Source organism: Dendrobates tinctorius, unplaced genomic scaffold, assembly GCF_039654945.1.
Source record: "Dendrobates tinctorius isolate UK_male_01 unplaced genomic scaffold, ASM3965494v1 ptg000145l, whole genome shotgun sequence".
Lineage (NCBI taxonomy): Eukaryota > Metazoa > Chordata > Amphibia > Anura > Dendrobatidae > Dendrobates > Dendrobates tinctorius.
Window position 1 is genome coordinate 13,647,430 of NW_027361812.1, and position 22,417 is coordinate 13,669,846.

At 44.9% G+C, this 22,417-nt stretch overlaps 1 protein-coding gene across 5 annotated transcripts in view; it reads right to left on the reverse strand.

Annotated features, from left to right (window-relative positions):
* The window catches only part of LOC141049628 (cyclic AMP-dependent transcription factor ATF-7-like), a 110,439-nt gene that overhangs the window by 38,047 nt on the left and 49,975 nt on the right, over positions 1-22,417 (reverse strand). For all 5 annotated transcript variants that reach the window (XM_073546232.1, XM_073546231.1, XM_073546230.1 and 2 more), the window contains one exon: positions 11,423-11,478. In XM_073546232.1, coding sequence (XP_073402333.1) covers positions 11,423-11,470 — 48 coding nt within the window. In that variant the 5' untranslated portion in view covers positions 11,471-11,478. The remainder of the gene's footprint in view (positions 1-11,422; positions 11,479-22,417) is intronic.

Below are 22,417 nucleotides of genomic sequence, written 5' to 3' on the forward strand. Positions count from 1 at the left end.
GCTCTGTTCTCTCCAGTTATTCGTACAGGTAGTACCTATCTCATTCAAGGTTTACCGTTCATGTTCCCATCAATATTGGCTCTCCTGTGGAGGTCGCTGTGACCAGCCCAACATTAGAAAGGATATTTTATGCTAGCAAAGTAGAAAATGACTGATGAAAGTCATTCCTCCATCCTATGTGTAGACTTCTGCACTCATGAAAAAAAAAAACAAACCACATGATCAAAGCCTTTGGATGTCACATGGGGACAACATTAATCAAAATAGGCAAAATAGATGCTTTGGAGTTGGAAAGTGGCCATAAAAGAAAAAGGTAGCCACTTTGGGTCCTTGTATATATTGAGTGGTGGCAGCAATTGGTAACTATTTACAGGTGGTCCAGAGATTATCAAACATTTGGCAAAAGGCAGACAATGCAACTAAACAAAAAACAAACCAACATTATATCCCCTGCAGCAACACACATGACTGCTGCAGCCAATCAGCTGCCTCCGGGATGCACGATACAAGACCACCGAGGTCAGCGATCGGCTCGAGCGGTCACACTGGCATAACACTGCTGCAAGCGAGGAAACAAAGACTAAGCGATGGAGAAACAAGGGCTAGAACTATTCACTATTGCTTTCAGCACAAACACGGCATTTGGACAATTTTTGCATGATCTCAGCAGAATCCTTAGAAGAGGATCCTCTGGATCTCCCTCCTTTATATGTGGCTCAAATGGCTAAAAACTACATACAAGAAGTGTCAATCTTAGTAGCCGCCACTAGGGGCACTTTTCTGCAGGCGTCTCCTATTGAGATCAATAACTAGCTTCTATGTCGCTCCACCCGCTCTCAGAAGATATTTGTGGACTAGTCTATATACCTGTAACCAGAATGGAAAGAATGGCTTTTTTCGATCATGATTGAAAAAAGTCTACCATGCATGATTAAAAAATAATAGCTAGATATATAAAGATTACATAACAGAAATGTTTATAATTCTCATATATAACGTGCAATCAGAACTGCTCCGCACATTGGCAGGTGAAGAGACATGCTCTATGAAGAGACTACAGACACCTATAACTAGGGTGCGCTCTAAAAGGTGATACATTATATATAAAGGTGATAAATTATATAAACTGACCTAGAGGTTGTTAAAGGGAAATCTCTGTTAGCAAGTTTTTGCTATGTAATCTGAGAGCAATATGATGTAAGAGCCTCAGAGACCCAGCTTTCAACAATGTGTCACTTACTGGGCTGCTTACTGCAGTTGTGCACCGTTTTCTCTGCTGCAGATCTTCCAGGTCTCTGAATGCTGAGCTCTGTATAACCCCGCTCATACTACTAATTGGCAGCCTTCTGTGTACACTGTGCATAGGCAGAAAGCAGACAATCAATGGTGTGGTCGGGGTTATATAGGGCTCAGCGTTCAGAGAACTGATAGATCTGCAGCAGATAAAACAGTATTGGTAACAAAAGTGCAGCAAGTAGCCCAGTAAGTGATACATCGCTGAAATCAGGGTCTGTGTCTCTACAATATGCAGCGTTCAGATTAGGTGGCAATACCCTAATGACAGATTCCCTTTAAGCACCAGGAGGATTTCTTTTTTTAAAACCAATTTTCCTTTTCGTGCCTTAAAAAAAAAACAAAGCACATTTCAGAAAACACGAAACTCATTGAGGTCATCGATGATGGAGGTGAAAATCCTGGCAATTGCCTGACGCTGTCTAGTCACTTTGGTGCCATACAGTCCATTAAACTGCAGTTATGCTTGGAAGACATAATACCAAGTTAAATAAAAAGAAAACAAAATCCTGTGTATTGCACCGTTCATAAGACGTGGTTGTGTCCGGTTCATTTCACAGCATGCAAACCCTGATTTTAAAGAAATAATTTTGCAATCTTATGTAGTTTCATTAACACATTCATAATGGCAAGAGCTTAAGGCTATGTGCACACGCTGCGGATTGGTCTGCGGATTTTTTATCTGTGGAACCGCAGGTAAAATGACCTGCGGATTGGCCTGCGGTTTTCCCTGCGGTTTATCACCTCTACAATGGAGGAGATGGTAAACCGCAGCAGAATCCGCAGAAAAGAATGACATGTCATTTCTTTCTGCGGATTCAAAACCGCAGCTTTTCCGCAGTTAGAAATCCGCAGCATGTGCACAGCAGAATGTAAATCCCATAGGATAACATGCTACTGTACATTGTCTGCAGAACTGCTGCAGTTCTGCTGCGGCCAAAACCGCAGCAGAACTGCAGCAAAAACCGCAGCGTGTGCACATAGCCTAAGGCTGTGTGCACACGCTGCGGATTTTGCTGCGGTGTACAGTACCATGATTCCCTATGGGAATCAAAAAACGCAATGCAGACGGTGCGGAATTTTCCGCGCGGATTATCTGCGGTTTTCAATCCGCAGAAAGAATTGACATGTCATTCTTTTCTGCGGATTCTGCTGCGGTTTGCCATCTCCTCCACTGAGGAGATGAAAAACCGCAGGGCAAAACCGCAGAGCAATCCGCAGGAATTTTGACCTGCGGATTTTACAAAATCCGCGCGGATGAATCCGCATCTAATCCACAGCGTGTGCACACAGCCTAAGAGTTTTTTTTATAATTATACTTTGCAATTTTTGCATTAGGGTTTGTAAGGAACCCCACCCTTCTTTTTGTTATACACTGCTCAAAAAATAAAGTGAACACTTAAACAACAGAATATAACTCCAAGTAAATCAAACTTCTGTGAAATCAAACTGTCCACTTAGGACGCAACACTGATTGACAATCAATTTCACATGTTGTTGTGCAAATGGAATAGACGACAGATGGAAATTATTGGCAATCATCAAGAAACCCTCAATAAAGGAGTGGTTCTGCAGGTGGGGACCTCAGACCACATCTCAGTATCAATGCTTTCTGGCTGATGTTTTGGTCACTTTTGAATGTTGGATGTGCTTTCACACTCATGGTAGCATGAGACGGACTCTATAATCCACACAAGTGGCTCAGGTAGTGCAGCTCATCCAGGATGGCACATCAATGCGAGCTGTGGCAAGAAGGTTTGCTGTGTCTGTCAGCGTAGTGTCCAGAAGCTGGAGGGGCTACCAGGAGACAGGCCAGTACACCAGTAGACGTGGAGGGGGCCATAGGAGGGCAACAACCCAGCAGCAGGACCGCCACCTCAGCCTTTGCGCAAGGAGGAACAAGAGGAGCACTGCCAGAGCCTTGCAAAATGACCTCCAGCAGGCAGCAAATGTACGTGTGTCTGCACAAACGGTTAGAAGCAGACTCCATGAGGATGGTCTGAGTGCCTGACGTCCACAGATGGGGGTTGTGCTCACAGCCCAACACCGTGCAGGACGCTTGGAATTTGCCACAGAACACCAGAATTGGCAAATTCGCCACTGGCGCCCTGTGCTCTTCACGGATGAAAGCAGGTTCACACTGAGCACATGTTGACAGATGTGACAGAGTCTGGAGACGCCATGGAGAGTGATCTGTTGCCTGCAACATCCTTCAGCATGACCGGTTTGGCAGTGGGTCAGTAATGGTGTGGGGTGGCATTTCATTGGAGGGCCGCACAGCCCTCCATGTGCTCGCCAGAGGTAGCCTGACTGCCATTAGGTACCGAGATGAGATCCTCAGACCCCTTGTGAGACCATATGCTGGTGCGGTTGGTCCTGGGTTCCTCCGAATGCAGGACAATGCCAGACCTCATGTGGCTGGAGTGTGTCAGCAGTTCCTGCAAGATGACGGCATTGAAGCTATGGACTGGCCCGCCCGTTCCCCAGATCTGAATCCGATTGAGCACATCTGGGACATCATGTCTCGCTCCATCCACCAACGTCACGTTGCACCACCGACTGTCCAGGAGTTGGCAGATGCTTTAAGTCCAGGTCTGGGAGGAGATCCCTCAGGAGACCATCTGCCGCCTCATTAGGAGCATGCCAAGGCTTTATACAGTAGGGAGGTCATACAGGCACGTGGGGTCCACACACAATACTGAGCCTCATTTTGACTTGTTTTAAGGACATTACATTCCACTTTAAGTTTGTTTGTGACTCCAAATCCAGGCCTCCATTGGTTAATAAATTTGATTTCCATTGATGATTTTTGTGTGATTTTGTTGTCAGCACATTCAACTTTGTACAGAACAAAGTACTCAATGAGAATATTTCAGTCGATCAGATCTAGGATGTGATATTTGAGTGTTCCCTTTATTTTTTTGAGCAGTGTATAATGTACAGATTACATTCTAGGACAGTGGCGGCGAACCTATGGCACATGTGCCAGAGGGGGCACGCAGAGCCCTCCCGGTGGGCACGTACGTCATCTCCTCAGGACTAGCTGGGGAGGGGGAGCGGCAGACCAGAGGGGCATGGAAGGTACGAGCTGACGGCTGCAGCTAAAGCCTGTGGCCACTGTTAAAGAGAAATTAATTTTCACTGCACTGGCAATGAATATTCATTTCTCTTATAGCGCGTACAGTGTCAGCAGCATTCGCCGGCTTCCAGCAACTGCAGGGCTATCACAGGTGCTTGTTTAGGCGTGGAGAGAGGTGAACATTCATTACCTTAATGAGCAGGGACATGTGATCGCTCGGCCGTAGATGCTGCTGGCACAGGTACAAGATGCGGCGAGGGCGTGCAGGGAAGGCAAGTAGGATTTTTTTTTTTATGCTTTTCTCAATGGGGCCATGCATACAAGGATGGGGATAAGGAGCCATGCATACCAGAATAAGGATTAGGGGACAATGCATACCCGGCTTATACTTGGGTCGGCTTATACATGAGTATATACAGTAATTTGTTTTTAACGTGATGCCATTATACTGTATGGAGCACTATGTGGGCTCATTATACAGTATGGAGCATTGTGTGGGGCCACTATACTGTATGGTGCATTGTATGGGGCCATTATACAGTATGGAGCACTGTATGGGGCCATTATACTGTGTGGATCACTATGTGATGCTATTATACAGTATGGAGCACTACGTGGGGCCATTTTATAATATGAGGCATCGAGTGGGGCCATTATACTTTATGGAGATCTATGTGGAGCCATTGTACTGTATGGAGGACTTTATGTGCTCGTTATACTGTATGGAGGGGCTGTGTGGTGATTACAGTTGGAGAATAATACTGTGATGGGGTCACCATTATTTGTTGGGGGAACTGAGGGAGAGGGGTACAGTAGGGTCATCATACTGTGTGTGGAGGAGTTCACTGTGGGAGTATCATACTGTGTTTGGGAGCACTTTTGTTTGCATCATACTTTATTATCTGTTTTATTCAAGGTTTTTTAACCTTTGTTATTACATATTTAAATTAGGCCATATGCTTTTTACTGCTGGTACATAACATACTATTCCACAATAATTCCAAAAGTTAATTGTTTTGTTTGATAAGGAAAAACTTCCTCAATTGTAGACATTTTTTGAAAAAGTTAACAAGGTTGGCCTGCAACTTTCTGCAAGCTTTTAACTTTTGCCCTCTGTGTATTTGAGTTTGATATCCCTGCCTTAAAGAGTTTGTCATCATCATTATAAAGGGTTACAGTTGTAAAGAGGTTGTAAAAACAAACAACTTTGTAATATTAGTTTTGATTAAAAATCCTCTCCACTCTTAAGAACAGACCTTCACTACAATTGTTGGGTAGGGTCTTAGGCTTGGGAGTGCAGCGCTTACAAGCTCTTTGATATTGATTATATAGTGCGCTAATGTACGAGTTGACTTTCTAAATCTAAATATCAACATGAGCAAAGTCCAAGAATCACAAGGTTCAATTCAAAGTACTCAAATCCACAAGTGTGAACATGGACATATCACCAATGTCCAGTGCACAACTCAAGAACAAAAACAATTACCGTTTGTTAGAAAGTCATATTTATTAATATATTTTAGAATAAATGAACCAATTTCATATACAATTACATATAAGGTGCCTCACAATAATGGAAAAAAGCCACCGAAGCACGGAAAAATTAATAAAAATCAAGGAAAATATCCCTTTTTAGCCCACTGATAACTTTGCAATGTGTCTGCTATCGCAATCATTTAGCATATATATGAGAAAAAGTTTCTAATCTAATACGACATATACACAGGGAAGGAGGTATAAATACCATAATCACAAATCCCATATGACTATCTATTAGATATATATAACTCACAAAGATGAAATATATTGCACATTACCTATGTTAGGATCAAGAATTCACAGTGGTACACAGGGGTCCAATGAAGTGCTGCAGTGCTGGTAGCGTTTCTCCCACCCCAACGCACGTTTCTTTATTCGGAGTAACAAAACGTGCGTTGGGGTGGGAGAAATGCTACCAGCACTGCATTGGCCCCTGTGTACCACTGTGAATTTGATCTTAACATAGGTAATGTGCAATATATTTCATCTTTGTGAGTTATATATATCTAATAGATAGTCATATGGGATTTGTGTGTATATGTCGTATTAGACTAGAAACTTTTTCTCACATATATGCTAAATGATTGCGATAGCAGACACATTGCAAAGTTATCAGTGGGCTAAAAAGGCATATTTTCCTTGATTTTTATTAATTTTTCTGTGCTTCGGTGACTTTTTTCCATTATTGTGAGGCACCTTATATGTAATTGTATAAGAAATTGGTTCATTTACTTTAAAATATATTAATAAATATGACTTTTTAACGAACTTAATTGTTGTTTTGGTTCTTGAGTTGTGCACTGGACATTGATGATACGTCCATGTTCACACTTGTGGATTTGAGTAGTTTCTAAATCTAAAACCTCATTATTCAGGGCACTTTGCGACAAATAAGTGGGTTTTGGATTGCAGTTTGGGCACTCCGTCTTTAAAATGCTCACTATCACTGTTCTAGGGAATGCAAAGATTGCATTTAGTCTCACTTTGGAGGACTACAAATCTAATTAGGGACATTCATGAACATTTATACATTGTACAAATATATATGATTATGTTGGAAATGCTGATATAGGACACACAGGAGGGGACGAAGGGATGTTGTAGACAAGGGTTGACTGAGGTAGGATTGCTTTTCAGTTCTCAGCTGTGAATTTGCTGGTGATCAGAGAGCCAAGTCCAAAAATAACAGCAAGGAGAGACCTAGCAACCATAAGATGTTTATATCTCTATTCAACACTGCCCTCCTCAAGGGACAAATGATCAGAATGTTCTGGGATGAGCCAGACGGGAGATACCGAAAATTCCAAAATTGTCACCCATCTTCAGTGCCTGCACCCGTAGATATAGTTTCTTGGATTTACCTACACTATATCCTGCAGCACAACCTGTATAAACCCAACAAAAATGTATTGTTTTCTAATTTAAAAAAAACACCCAATGTATACAATGGAGTATTAATAGCCATCACTAATCTGTATACAACAGAGGTTATATCCACTGTATACTAGAGGAGACCTGGTGGGATCCTGAAGAATTACATCGTTCTGGGCACAACCAAAATGGTATCAAATATATATACACACGTGGTCAAAATTGTTGGTACCCCTCGTTTAATGACAGAAAAACCCACAATGGTCACAGAAATAACTTGAATCTGACAAAAGTAATAATAAATCAAAGATCTATGAAAATGAACAAATGAAAGTCAGACATTGCTTTTCAACCATGCTGCCACAGAATTTAAAAACAAAACAAAAAAACTCATGAAATAGGCCTGGACAGAAATGATGGTGCCCCTGAAAATAATGTGACAAAAGAGACATGATAAATCACGGTGTGTCCACTAATTAGCATCACTGGTGTCTACAATCTTGGAATCAGTGAGTGGCCTGTATAGAGGGCTACAGATACTCACTGTGCTGTTTGGTGACATGGTGTGTATCACACTCAACATTGACCAGAGAAAGCGAAGGAAAGAGTTGTCTCAGGAGATTAGAAAGGAAATTATAGACAAACATGTTAAAGGTAAAAGATATAAGACCATCTCCAAGCAGATTGATGCTCCTGTGACTACAGTTGCACATATTCAGAATTATAAGCTCCTTGGGACTGTAGCCAACCTCCCTGGACGTGGTCACAGGAGAAAAATTGATGACAAATCAAAGAGACGGATAATACGAATGCTAACAAAAGAGCCCAGAAAAACTTCTAAACAGATTAAAGGTGAACTTCAAGCTCAAGGAACATCAGTGTCAGATCGCACCATCCGTCGTATGAGCCAAAGTGGACTTCATGGGAGACGACCAAGGATGACACCATTGTTGAAAAAAAAAAAAAAAAAATACAGTCTGGAATTTGCCAAACTACATGTTGACAAGCCACAAAGCTTCTGGGAGAATGTCCTATAGACAGATGAGACAAAAATGGAACTTTTTGGCAAGGCACATCAGCTCTATGTTCACAGACGGAAAAATGAAGCATATCAAGAAAAGAACACTGTCCCTACTGTGAAACATGTAGGAGGCTCTGTTATGTTCTGGGGCTGCTTTGCTGCATCTGGCACAGGGTGTCTAGAATCTGTGCAGGGTACAATGAAATCTCAAGACTATCAAGGGATTCTAGAGAGAAATGTGCTGCCCAATGTCAGAAAGCTTGGTTTCAGTCGCAGGTCATGGGTCTTGCAACAGGATAATGACCCAAAACATACAGCTAAAATCACCCAAGAATGGCTAAGAGGAAAACAGTGGACTATTCTGAAGTGGCCTTTTATGAGCCCTGACCTAAATCCTATTGAGCATCTTTGGAAAGAGCTAAAACATGCTGTCTGGAAAAGGCAACCTTCAAACACGAGACAACTGGAGCAGTTTGCTCTTGAGGAGAGGGCCAAAATACCTGTCGAGAGGGTGCAGAAGTCTCAATGACAGTTACAGGAATCGTTTGATTGCAGTGATTGCCTCAAAAGGTTGTGCAACAAAATATTAAGTTAAGGGTACCATTATTTCAGTCCAGGCCTATTTCATGAGTTTTATTTTTTTTAATTTTTTAAATTCTGTGGAAGCATGGTTGAAAAGCAATGTCTGACTTTCATTTGTTCATTTTCATAGATTTTTTACATATTATTACTATTGTCAGATTTAACTTATTTCTGTCACATGCTTCTGAACCTGAGGATATCATAAAATAGGGACAGAGACTCCGATTTTGGTGGTCCATCATCTACTGGGCTTGTTACACTTTTGATAAAAATCACATCACTGATTTACCTGCTGCAGCGCTGCTAGTCCTCTCAGTGTTGAGCTCTGTCTAACCTTGCCCCCACCATTGATTGACAGCTGTCTGCTTATACTATGCATGTGCAGAAAACTGCCAATCAGATAAGGCGGGGCAGGAATAGAAGCAGTTCATGAATACCAAGAACTACTTATCTTATCACTAAAAGGACTAGTGGAGCTGCAGCAGAAAAGTGTTTTATCAAAACTACAGAAATAAGATCAATAAGTGACCCAACATTAGAACTGGGATCTCTACCCCTACTCGAGGCGGATCTGAGATGGGGAAGGAAAAAGCTGGTGACAGATTCTCTTTATATAATATAGGACATTTACTGACTAAGATAATGAAAACCTTGTACAGTATAAATCAAAATTCTACTGTCATATTAAGTATAATTTCCAACAGCGCTACAAAAACTAGCCAGGTAATCAATACAGACACTGTAAAGGACTATCCCCATCATATTTCTAGAATACGTCATAGCTTTCTGACAGGATGGAATCCAACCACAGGGACCCAAACATATCCTGAAAACAATAGCACTGAGGTCCCTTCAACAGGTCTCCTGCACAACAATGGTGGGCCCCGGGAGCTGCACCATGGCTTTGTTCAAGTGAAAATGAGAAATTCCATTGCTAATCCCAGGAGACTGAATACACATATCACTGATGCAATGAAAAGAAATTAGCCGCTGCTGTAGTACTGCTCATCTCCACACAGCCTCCTGGGGCTGCTCCTACATCAGCCGGCCCCGTAGGACTACTAAAAGTGACCCACATCAATCACACAAGAGAAAGGTCTGGTCACTCATTATGGCTGGTATGGCCAACCAGTAACATTTTTAAGTTGAAAATGTAGATAGACATTAAGAAGCTCAATGCTAAAAGTTACTTAAAAGGGGTTATCTGGGACGTTGGGTTTTTTTTGGCTATGGGACTAAGAACGCAGTTGGTTGCTAACTACCTACGTGTCCCTACGACGATTCTTCCAGTGCCATTAGGTCACGGATGGCTCCTGCTGGTGATTCCCTCACTTCCTTTGAATGCTCATCAAAAGAGCAGCTCTATCACTTCCGCTCTGCTGACGTCATGCTGATTGACAGCAAGCTCCTTGCAGTTAGCCAGCATTGAGACGGCTGTCAGTCAGCATGCTGTTCGTTATGACACAGAAGAGCAGAGGAAAGGAAACTGCTGTTGACATGTCTTCATAGGAAGCAGGAGAATCACCGGTAGGAGTTGTCAGTGACGACTGTGAACTGGGACAGATGGTCACAGGGCAGAACAGGAAGGTAGGTATATTATATCCAGTTACAGGGGAAATTCAGCTTCCTGGTTCCATAGCAGAGCTAACCAGGCCTCGTAAAAAAAACTCCAGCAGAGTCCAGAAAGCTTCTGTACATACAAGCGCTAGGTCAGTGCTTTGTATACAAAGATTGAGAAGGTAATTATGGTAAACATTGTTTGTTCTCCCTGTGGAGGAGTCTGGCTGTGTCTGACAGTCTGTGTCGACTGCGCCAAGGTTTTAGTGTGTCAGTACAGAGTAAAGAGTGGACTGCGCCTGGACGATTATAGTTTATGGACAGTCCAGAAATAGCTAAAAAAAAAAAAATCAATGGAAGATCATCTGAGGTCAAGATCATGTCCAAGATTAAAAATAATCTTTACAAATGTCACCATCATCTGATAAAACAATGGATGCTCCGTCATGGACTTCGATTATAAAAGAGAATAATAGCAATGAACTACGGCGATGTGAAGAGAACCTACGGTTACTGCGGCAGCATGGAAAAGTGATGAACGGCTGGACATGACGGACCTATTTTTACAATACTGATAATACTGTCCCCTTATTAAAGTGCACCTGTCACTAGGTCAACAGGGGGCTGATTTTGCGCTTATTTTATTCCCACCACTCCCAACAGTATTCAGGTTTATTTTTTTAAAATAAATCTGCCTACTAGAGATATGGTAATTATTTAGTGCTAATTTGATGGTCTTTACCAAGTGGGTGTGGCTCACATGACTCAGCGGGAGGGGTTAAGGTTCATAACTATGGCATCATATGGTGGGAATGGGATAAGATCAAAAACTGGCCAGTTTGACCAGGTGAGAGGTCCAGTTCATAATTTCTGAGCTTTGTGAATGGTTACAAAGCTTGTGGGAGGCAGAACAGATAATGAATCTCTCCATCAGTCACAAACAAGAACTACAAATAAGCAAAGTGAACAGTGTCTCTTACCTGTCCGCAGCCAGGGGCGCTGCACACAAAAGGACGGTCGTCTCCCATTACTTTCTCTACAGAGGAAACAAAGGAAAAAAAAAGAAAATAGTTAACTACAGTGCGTAAAATAAAGTATCACTTTCCATAAAGAGCGCTGCCTGTGCAGAGACAAGAGAGCCTCAACTCAAGGCTCAAATCCAGCAGGGAGCTGGTAATCTAATAACAAAACACAATTCATAATAGTAGGGAAGCCTATTAAATGGGATGTTCGCTCTCTTTTGGATTACATTTTATATATTGGTTGAGCCCAGTGATTGGTTTATTAGTGACAATGTCCATGGCAGGATGCTTGTTACATGAAAAGGGATACATTTTTTTTTTTTTACCTATAATTGATCAACTTTCATTTGATAATGAAGCTTTGCTGATACATCTGCAGCAGCAAAAAACAAAAATGTCTAGCTCAAACGATCGCCCACACATAATCATACTAAGGTCCAATTAAACCAGGCTGATTATTGGGGATCAAGAATCTCTAGGGAAACCTTAAGGCTATGCGCCCACGTTGCAGAAATGCTGCGGAAATGTCCGTAGCATTTCCGCAACTCCCTGCCGCGGGTAAAACGCATATCATTTTTAACATTCTATCTTTTACTATTGATGCTGCATATGTATAATAATATAATAGTAAACAATAATAATATATAATAGTAAAAAGTTGGTCACACTTGTCAAGCACTATGCTTGACAAGTGTGACCAACCTGTCAATCACTTTTCCAAGCGATGTTTCATGTGAATTCCGCATGCGTTTTACCCGCGGCAGGGAGTTGCGAAAATGCTGCAGACAATTCCATAGCATTTCCGCAACGTGAGCACATAGCCTTAGTCTGTTGGGTACGATGATTAAAAATGGTGTTTAATGTTCTGCTGATAACATGATATTCTACGAGCAAAAGAATGATCGTATTAACCATCGATCATTGCAGATATAATTCTGGTCAACCTGACGAAACTGCTGGCCAGCAGACGGCCGACGATTGGCTTGTATGGAGCCGATCAGTGGTAAACTCAGCAACTGAGAGTTGAAGAACAAGTTAGTTTTACAACCAGACCGTCACAGTTATAACCCATTAGATCAGCCAATAATTGGGAAACAAGTGTTTGTTAGACCGATCATTCCCAACTTTCAGTTTCTCTAAATTTGACCGGCAAACAACTGGAGGAGCAAAAAGCTCGTTCATCAGCTGCGATGACTTTAATGCAGGCTTAAAATAAAATCATAGCTATCAGCAGCACGTCATCCTAAACGCAAGAACTTTCCTCTAGGCAGTCTACCACCTTGTATGCAGCAGATCGGCGGCTGATCAATGGCGTGGATTGTGCCATGCAAACGAAAGATTCGAATACCACCCGTCCAAACACAGAGAGTACACAAACACAGCAGGATAGTACAACACATGCTGCAGGAGACAAATGGCCGCAGCATGTACGCGTCTTATTCAAGCTTTTGCTATCTGGCGTCTCATTTCACAAAGGGGCATGTGGGTTCAGACGTCTCTTCGGCTAAGGTCCAATTGCTCACAGTGATAAGCGCTGTACAGCCACTCAGGATATCTGCCCAGTCAACCTTGTTTGGGGTCAAACAGGTGCAAGAGTTGGAAGTTGCTTACCATTCATTTCACCATCCTCACTGTTGCCACTAAATGCAACCCAATCAGCTCCTAACTCATTCTTCCCGTCTTCCATCTAGTGATCTTCTCCAAGGAACAATCGTTGACAGCAGGAAATCAAATTAACTTCTTAATAGGGTTTTCCGATCTCAGGAGAAAAGTCTGCAGGCTCTCTATGTGACTGCAGAATCATGACAGTGTGCAAAGCGTACAGTCATGATTCCCTGCCTTCCCAGTGTCCTGTGCCTGCCCACCCATGCCGTGAATAGAGGAATCATGACAGTGTACACATTTGCACACTACCACGATTCAGCTGTCTGCAGACTTTTCTTCTGAGACCGGACAACCCCTTAAAATCGAACATCTGACCATACAGAAATCCTGATAATCTGCAGGTGGTTTCTGACACAGAGCTCTCAGATCTCACTTACCCCAAAGCAGCCACGCAGGAGATTCCACTTTTGAACAACAGACAATTTAACCGCTGAGACACCAAAGATACCGAGAACAGACTATGAAGAAGCCCATCCTGAATTGATCAGAAGACCACAAGCTCGACTTCCAGAAAAACAGAGCTTTCGGCCATTCCCTGCAGTCCCATAGAGAATGAATGGGCAGGAGGCAGAGCATGCGCACCTCCACTGCATCGAACAAGGGGCTGCACAGCCCCATTCTCAGATCGCTAGGGGTCAAAATGGAAAGGAGATGACTAGATACTTTGGTTAATAACCCTGTAAGTAATCATGTAGACGCTTTAATGTTATCTTTATTTCTCTATGGCATTACATCATGGGTTTTTCTATAATCACATTGAAAGCAAAATGGAGAATAGCTAACGAGTAAACAGTGTATGACTTCAGATAAAAAAAATATATCCATTTAGGCCTTTATAACATTCTCCATACTGTATACCACTGACTTCATACGGAGTTTTATTTCATTTAGATTCCTAATGAAAAGAAATTGAATGCTGTAAGTACGTAACCATTCTCCTCCAAGTATTACTGGTGCTGGGTGAAACAGGTGCAGAGACTGAGAATAGCTCAGTATGTATGGCACCTGATAAAGCATTTGTATGGTGGCACACAAGTCTCTACGGAATTAAAGAGGTCATCTCATGAACAAAGGACATTTTAATTAATAGATTTTAGAACAATAAGCTGCACAATTGGATGTGTTAAAAGTAAAAATGCTCAGGTCAGGAAGGGATACGCAAGTCAGTTATGATAAGAATACAGACAAAGCATCATGGGCTCTAAGCTGCGGCTTTTGGAGGTAACATTTCCCTGCCTGAGGTAACACATATACGGAGACTGCTGTATGTACATCACATAGGATGTGCTGTGATTGCTGTATATACATCACATAGGATGCGCTTAGATATGGTATATACATCACATAAAATGCACTGAGACTGCTGTACATATATCACATATGATGCGCTGAGACTGGTATATACATCATATAGGAGACACAGACTGCGGTATATACATCACATAGGACACAGAATGCGATGAATACATTACATAGGACACAGAATGCGATGAATACATTACATAGGATGCAATGAGACTGCTATCTGTACAACATTAAGGATACACAGACTGCTGTATATACATCACACAGGATACATTGAGACTGTATATATATTACATAAAAGAAAAAAAGGTTCGATACAGCGTTAGCTAGTTGAAAAAAGAATGCTCTCAGTGGGAAAAACAAAATAATCTTGTAGTTATACCTTTTAGGCTAAGTTCACACGTAGCGGAACTCTTGCGGAAATTACCGCGAGAGTTCCGGAATTCCATTCCGCGGGAAAATCGCATTTTAAATTCCCGCGGAAAAACTAGCATTTTGCAAGTGTAATTAGCTTGCAAAATGCTAGCATTTTCCAAGCGATCTGTAGCATCGCTTGGAGAACTGATTGACAGGTTGGTCACACTCGTCAAACATAGTGTTTGACAAGTGTGACCAACTTTTTACTACTGAGGCTGCCTATGCAGCATCAGTAGTAAAAGATAAAATGTAAAAAAATAATAAAAAAATGGTGTTATTCTTACCTTCCGATGTCCCGCGCAGCCTTTCCGCCTCTCTCCACGCTGCCGTTCCCAGTAATCCTTTGCGAAAATGCCCGCAATGACGTACGTTCTCGCGGGATTGTGACGTCTCGCGGTAATTCGCGATGACGTCGCACGAATGACCGCGAGACTTCGCGATCCCGCGAGAACGGACGTCATCGCGGGCATTTTCGCAAAGGATTACTGGGAACGGGAGCGTGGAGAGAAGCGGGAAGGCTGCGCGGGACGTCGGAAGGTGAGAATAACAATATTTTTTATTTTAAATTCTATTTTTTACAGGGATATAGTACCCAAAACCCGGAGGACAGTCTCCTCTCCTCCAGACCGTGGGTACCATCTGCAATTGTTCTGCTTACTTTTCGCATGGTGTGCACAGCCACATACGGGAAGTAAGCATAACAATGCATTCCTATGGGTGCGGGATCGCCGCAATTCCGCAAAATTAATGAGCATGCTACGTTTTTTTACCGCGAAGCGATTCCGCAGTGGTAAAAACCGCAGCATTAGAACAGCATTACGGAATCCCATAGGAATGCATGGGATGCTTATTTTTCGCGGCAAAATCGCACGGTTAAAACAGCAGGGGAAACGTGAAAAAAACGCCATGTGTGAACTCAGCCTTAATGGCTAACAAAAATGAAATAAAGGAGGTTACAAAGCAGGCTTTTGAGTCTTCTTAGGACTCTTCACAAGGCATGGTACAAATGAGGGCAGTATGTCCCTTCTCCGGAGAGGTCTTTATGGATTTTACAATTTTTCTCTACTGCATACGGGGTTTTTTTTTTTTTTTGAATGCCCAAAAAAAGCTGCAAAATGACGCAAACTTGACAAAACATTTAAGAAAAAAAAATAGGTATTAGACCTACCGGTAATGATGTTTCCAGGAGTCCATCCTGACAGCACCATGGAGGACGTCCTCCTCCTCCTTACCGAGACAGGAAGCACACGAGAGGTTAAAGGTCACGTCCCACCCCCTCTCCCTCAGTGATTTAACAAGTACCGCAAGGTGGATGATGCTAGTAACAGTTTAATGAAACAATCATATTACAGCATATGACATATCAAAATACAACATATCATAACATAACAGGGAGGGAAGTACCCGTGCTGTCAGGATGGACTCCTGGAAACATCATTACCGGTAGGTCCAATACCTATTTTCCAGGACGTCCACCTGACAGCACCATGGAGAGCACCAAAGCACCTCCTCAGGGTGGGATTACCGCCTGGAGAACTTTTCTCCCGAATGCGGTCTGCTGACCAGCCAACACGTCAAGCTTGTAGTGCTTGCAGAATGTATTCAGATTGGCCCAGGTTGCTGCTCTACAGATTTGGTCAACCGAGGCCCCCGCCCGTTCGGCCCATGAGGCTGATACCGCCCTCGTAGAGTGGGCTTTTATGGACCCTGGCGGGCTAACGCCTTCGGCTTGGTAGGCGTCAGAGACTTTCTTCCCCTTATTTTTACCCCCAAAAAGGATGAACAAGTTTGGGTCAATGCGCCAGCTATTGGTGGCTTCTAGATAGTCTAGCACCGCGCGCCTCACATCCAGCGAGTGAAGAAGCTGTTCTTTTTTATTACGGGGATTGTCGCAGAACGATGGTAACACTACCTCCTGGTTTAGATTCTTTGAGGAGACTACCTTTGGGGTAAATGCCGGGTCTAACCTTAGGATTATACTATCCCCTCTTATCTGTAGATATGGGTCCTTAGTGGACAGGGCCTGGATCTCCCCTATCCTTTTGGCCGTGGTAATGGCTACTAGGAAGGCCGTTTTACGGGTGAGGGCAGAGATGGTTATTTTCTCCCCTAGAGCATAGTGGTCTGTAACAGAGGGACCTGAGTACCAGACCCAGATCCCACGGCGGGGTGATCTGCCTAATCATGGGACGCAGGCGCTGCGTGGCCTTTATAAATCTTATTACCCAGGGATGAGCAGCTAGCTGGTAATCGAAGAAGGCGCTTAAGGCTGAAATCTGGACCTTTAGCGTGCTAGGCTTAAGGCCTTTATTAAAACCTGCCTGCAAAAAACTTAGTATGCTAGGGAGGTCAGGGGTGCCTGCCACGAGATCGGACCTGCCACCCTCCAGACAGAATCTTTTCCATATCTTCCTATAGATTGCGGATGTCACCGGTTTCCTACTGGCCAGTAGGGTGGATATGACCTGGTCCGACAATCCCTTTGTCTTCAGGATGTCCCTCTCAGGATCCAGGCCGATAGATGAAGTCTTGCTGGGTTTGGATGGTAGATCGGGCCCTGGTGGATGATGTCCTTCCACAGGGGTAGCTCGACTGGATTTCCGACTGCCATGGCTCCTAGAAGGGGAAACCAGCTTCTCTTCGGCCAGTATGGAGCGATCAACATCACTCGTGCGTGGTCCTCGCGTATTTTCCTGAGCACTGCCGGTATAAGGGCCAGTGGCGGGAATGCGTAGGAGAAGGATTCTCCCCAGGTCTGACTCAGGGCATCCACGCCTTCTGGGTGGTCCGTCGGATTCAGGGAATAGAATCTGGGGACCTTCGAATTCTTTCGGCTTGCAAAGAGATCTATACTGGTCCCCCAACGCTGACAGAGATGGTTGAAGATCTCTTCGTTCAGTTCCCATTCTGTCGGGCGGATCCGTTGTCTGCTCAAGTAGTCTGCTACTTCGTTCTGGGAACCCTCTAAGTGTACTGGGGTCACAGATCGAACTGTTCTTTCTGCCCAAGCGAATATTTTTCCTGCTAGGTCCTGTAGTGGTTGATGTCTGGGCCCTCCCTGGTGCTTCAGGAATGCCACTGTCGTCATATTGTCGGATAGTATACGGACATGACGATTCTCTAGTATCGACTGGTTCCGCCGTAGCGCTTCCCAGACCGCGTAGAGTTCTCTGAAATTGGAGGATCTGGTCTTGATGTCTACTGGCCATCTCCCCTGGAAGATTTTCCCTTCTATGTGGGCTCCCCAACCCCACACACTGGCGTCTGTGGTGACGACCACGTATGGAGAGGCTGTCCAAAATACGCCCACCTGAAGGTTTCTGGACCGTGTCCACCACCGAAGGGACTCTCTTACTCGTTCTGGCAGCCTTAGGGGTCTGTCTAGCGACGCCTGACTTCTGTCCCACGTCGCAAGGATCTCTTTCTGCAGTGATCTTGAGTGGAATTGGGCCCATCGGACGCACTGGATGCAGGCCGTCATGAGGCCCAGGACCTCCATTGCCTCTCTTATGGAGCACTGACGTCTCAACAGGTCTCTGGTTCTGGTCTGAATAGTCCTCTGCTTCTGTTCGGGTAGCCAGGATATTCTGTCGGTTGAGTCTAGGAGGACCCCGAGAAATATTTTCCTGGTTTCTGGCCTGATGTTCGACTTCTCCCAATTGATCACCCATCCAAGGAACTCCATTACCGCAGTTGCTCGGTTTCTGTCGCGAACGAGCGCTTCCCTGGATCTTGCCACCAGTAGGAAGTCGTCTAAATAGGGTATGATCACGATACCCTGATCTCTCAGGTAGGCCACTACTTCTCCCACCAGCTTTGTAATGATTCTGGGAGCTGAGGCCAACCCGAATGGAAGACACTGGAACTGGAAGTGGCAGGTCCGGGCTGGTAAACTGACCGCAAACCTTAGCAGTCTCTGGGATGAGGGATGGATAGGGACCTGGTAGTAGGCCTTCTTTAGGTCTAGGGTGCACATGACGGCGTCCCGATCTATCAGGAGGGTTGCGGATCGGACCGATTCCATCCGGAATCTCTTGTACTTGACCCAGGCATTTAGTGGTTTCAGGTTTATGATGGTACGGGCCTCGCCAGACGGTTTTGTGATCGAGAACAGGGACGAATAGTGCCCTTTCCCTCTTTCTGACGGGGGAACTGGTACTATGACCTTTGATTTTACCATGTCCTGTAGATCCGTCCACATTGCGGAGTCCTCCAGGACGACAGTGGGGGTAATATATCTTTCAGGGGGAGGTGAATAAAGCTCTATATTGTAGCCCTCCGCGATGGTTCTGAGGACCCACTGATTGTGGGTGACTCGGGACCAGTTTGCTGCGAAGTGGCGAAGTCTCCCCCCAATACCTATGGCGTCATTGCCTCCTCGATCTAGAGGTTGATGTCAATGGAGGACCTCTGTCCCTCCCGGTCTGGCTGAAGGAGCCCTTATAGGAGCCTCTACTGGACCTTGCCCGACCCCTGAACTCGGTCTGCCACCTAGAAAAGGAGCCTCTCCGAAAGGACTGGGGTCGTCTGGGTTTTTCCTCCGGGAATCCCTTCTTTTTATCGGACACCAGCTCTATAATGTTGTCTAGGGCTGGCCCGAATACCCTCAGGCCCGAGAAAGGGATGGCGCATAGCTTAGTTTTTGAAGCGTTGTCCCCCGACCAGGATTTGAGCCAGACTGCTCGTCGGGCCGCGTTGGAGAGGGAGCTGTTTCTGGCTGCAAATCTTACCGATTCGGCCGACGTATCTGATAGGAACGCCGTAGCCAATTTCATGAGCGGAAGGGATGCTAGGATGTCTGATCTAGGGGTCTTGTTGGTTAGGTGTTCTTCCAACTGACCCATCCACAAAAACATAGACCTGGCCACCGAGGTGGCTGCTATGTTGGCCCTAATAAGAGCCGCCGACGTCTCCCATGCTCTTTTTAATAAGACGTCTGCCTTCCTATCCATCGGGTCTCGAAGACCTGATGAGTCCTCGAATGGGATAGCCGTCTTTTTGGTAACTGTAGCGACTGGGACATCTATTTTAGGAATTTCCTCCCATGCCCGGGTTTCCTCAGGATCAAAAGGCAGTCTGCTTCTAAAGTCTCGGGAGAGTGTCAGTCGACGCTCTGCCTCCTTCCACTCCTCCTGGACCATCGTTTTGATGTGTTCACTTACAGGAAACACTACCTGTCTCCGGGCCACCAGTCCTCCGAACATTAAGTCCTGCCTGGACTGTGGTTTAGGGACCTCCTCTATCTGCATAGTATTTCTGACTGCTTGGACCAACTCGTCCGTGTCCTCCAGTCTGAATAGGTATTTCCTGCTCTGATCTTGTCTATCCCCCCGGATCTCGCCTTCTTCTTCCTGATCCGAACCCCGGAATTCGGACTCCTCACTAGGGCTTTCTTCCGACTCTGGGTCCGCTTCCCACCTTGGACGTTTGCGACTCGGCCCTGGGCTGGGGGACTGACGCCGTGCGAGGCTGGATGTAGAGGCCCGAACTTCCTCCCTTATCAGCAATCTCATTTCGGCTAGGAGGGATGGCTGTTCCTCGCCTACGACCCTTGAGGTACAGGGTCCGCATAGGGTCTTGTTATATGCGTCTGGCAGCTTTACCCTGCATACTGGGCATCTGACCGATTTGGAGGTGGCCTTTGCCGGGTCCTTCGCCCCCGAGGGGGATTCTGTCGGGGCTCCCTTCTCCTAATAATACAGAAGGGGCACCTACTCAGATCTGGGTTGGGGTAATGGGTGGGAGAGGGTGGTCTGCGCTATGCGCACTTACCCCTCCGCCTGCTGGAGCGACCCCTTCCATCCTGGCGCGGTCCGCAGGGCGCTATGGACCTCCGAAGCGTGCTCCCTGGATCTCCAGAAGCGCGCGCTGTGGACCCCAGAGGCGAGCGCTGTGTGGCTTCAGTGGCGAGCGCTGTGGCTTCCGTAGCAAGCGCTGTCTGGCCTCAGCAGCGAGCGCTATGTGGCTTCAGAAGCGCGCGCTGGGATTCAAAGGCCGGCGTCTGACGTCACCGGATGTGACGCACTGCCTCTCGCGCTAGGCCGCCTCCTCCACTTCCTGCTCTGCGCGCGACTATGGCGGCCTCCTCCGGCCAGCCGCCGTTGGGAGCCAACCCCCATCCATCTGCGACGGACTGCCACTCCGGCCTCTTCGCCTGCTATGGCGGACTGCGGAGGCCTCATTCCTGCCTCCCAGCGCCGGCTGCGCCAGTCGTCCGTCGGTGCCCGCCCGGCCAACCGCCTGCGGGGAGCCGACCATCACCTGCCGTGGCGGTGAGTTTTTGGAGCCGAGAGCCTCCCATAGGGAGGAACGGCTCCCTCCAGGAGCGTCGTCCTGCTCCTGGCCTTTGGGGCAGAGGGACTCCCCACTGGGGAGTTTCGGCCCCGGGACCTCTTGACAGGGGAAGGCTTGGACTAGCCGTACGATCCCCTGAGCCCCTCCAGTAAGCTTCTCGTGTGTCCCTCCGTGCAGGGACAGGAAAAACACTGAGGGAGAGGGGGTGGGACGTGACCTTTAACCTTTCGTGTGCTTCCTGTCCCGGTAAGGAGGAGGAGGATGTCCTCCATGGTGCTGTCAGGTGGACGTCCTGGAAAAATATTTTGACTGACTATATCTTGGGCACAATGCCAAATACTTTCCACAACATTGAAATTGCATCACCAAGAAGGAAACGTTGGAGAATTATGGAAATTATAAAATCATGTTAATTATATGTAAGTTATCAAAAAATGGAAACAAAATGTTTTAAACATCTCAATCTATTCAGCATCAGGTATGAGAACCACATGCAGAAGTTCCCGCACATACAAGGATAAATCAGCAATGATAAAGTAGTGGACAACAACTTTAACCCCTTCATGACCCAGCCTATTTTGACCTTAATGACCAGGCCATTTTTTGCAATTCTGACCAGTGTCCCTTTATGATAATAAACTCAAACGCTTCAACGCATCCTAGCGATTCTGAGATTGTTTTTTCGTGACATATTGGGCTTCATGTTAGTGGTAAATTTAGGTCGATAATTTTTGCGTTTATTTGTGAAAAAATCAGAAATTTGGCAAAAATTTAGAAAATTTCACAATTTTCAAATTTTGAATTTTTATTCTGTTAAACCAGAGAGTTATGTGACACAAAGTGGTTACTAAATAACATTTCACACATGTCTACTTTACATCAGCACAATTTTAGAAACAAATTTTTTTTTTGTTAGTAAGTTATAAGCGTTAAAAGTTGACCAGTGATTTCTCATTTTTACTACAAAATTTACGAAACCATTTTTTTTAGGGACCACCTCACATTTTAAGTCACTTTGAGGGGTCTATATGGCAGAAAATACCCAAAAGTGACACCATTCTAAAAACTGCACCCCTTAAGCTACTCAAAACTACATTCAAGAAGATTATTAACCCTTCAGGTGTTTCACAGGAACTAAAGCAACGTGGAAAGAAAAAAATTTTTACAACAAAAATTTTCTTTTAGCATCAATTTTTTCATTTTCACATGGGTAACAGGATAAAATGGATCCTAAAATTTGTTGGGCAATTTCTCCTGAGTACACCGAGTATG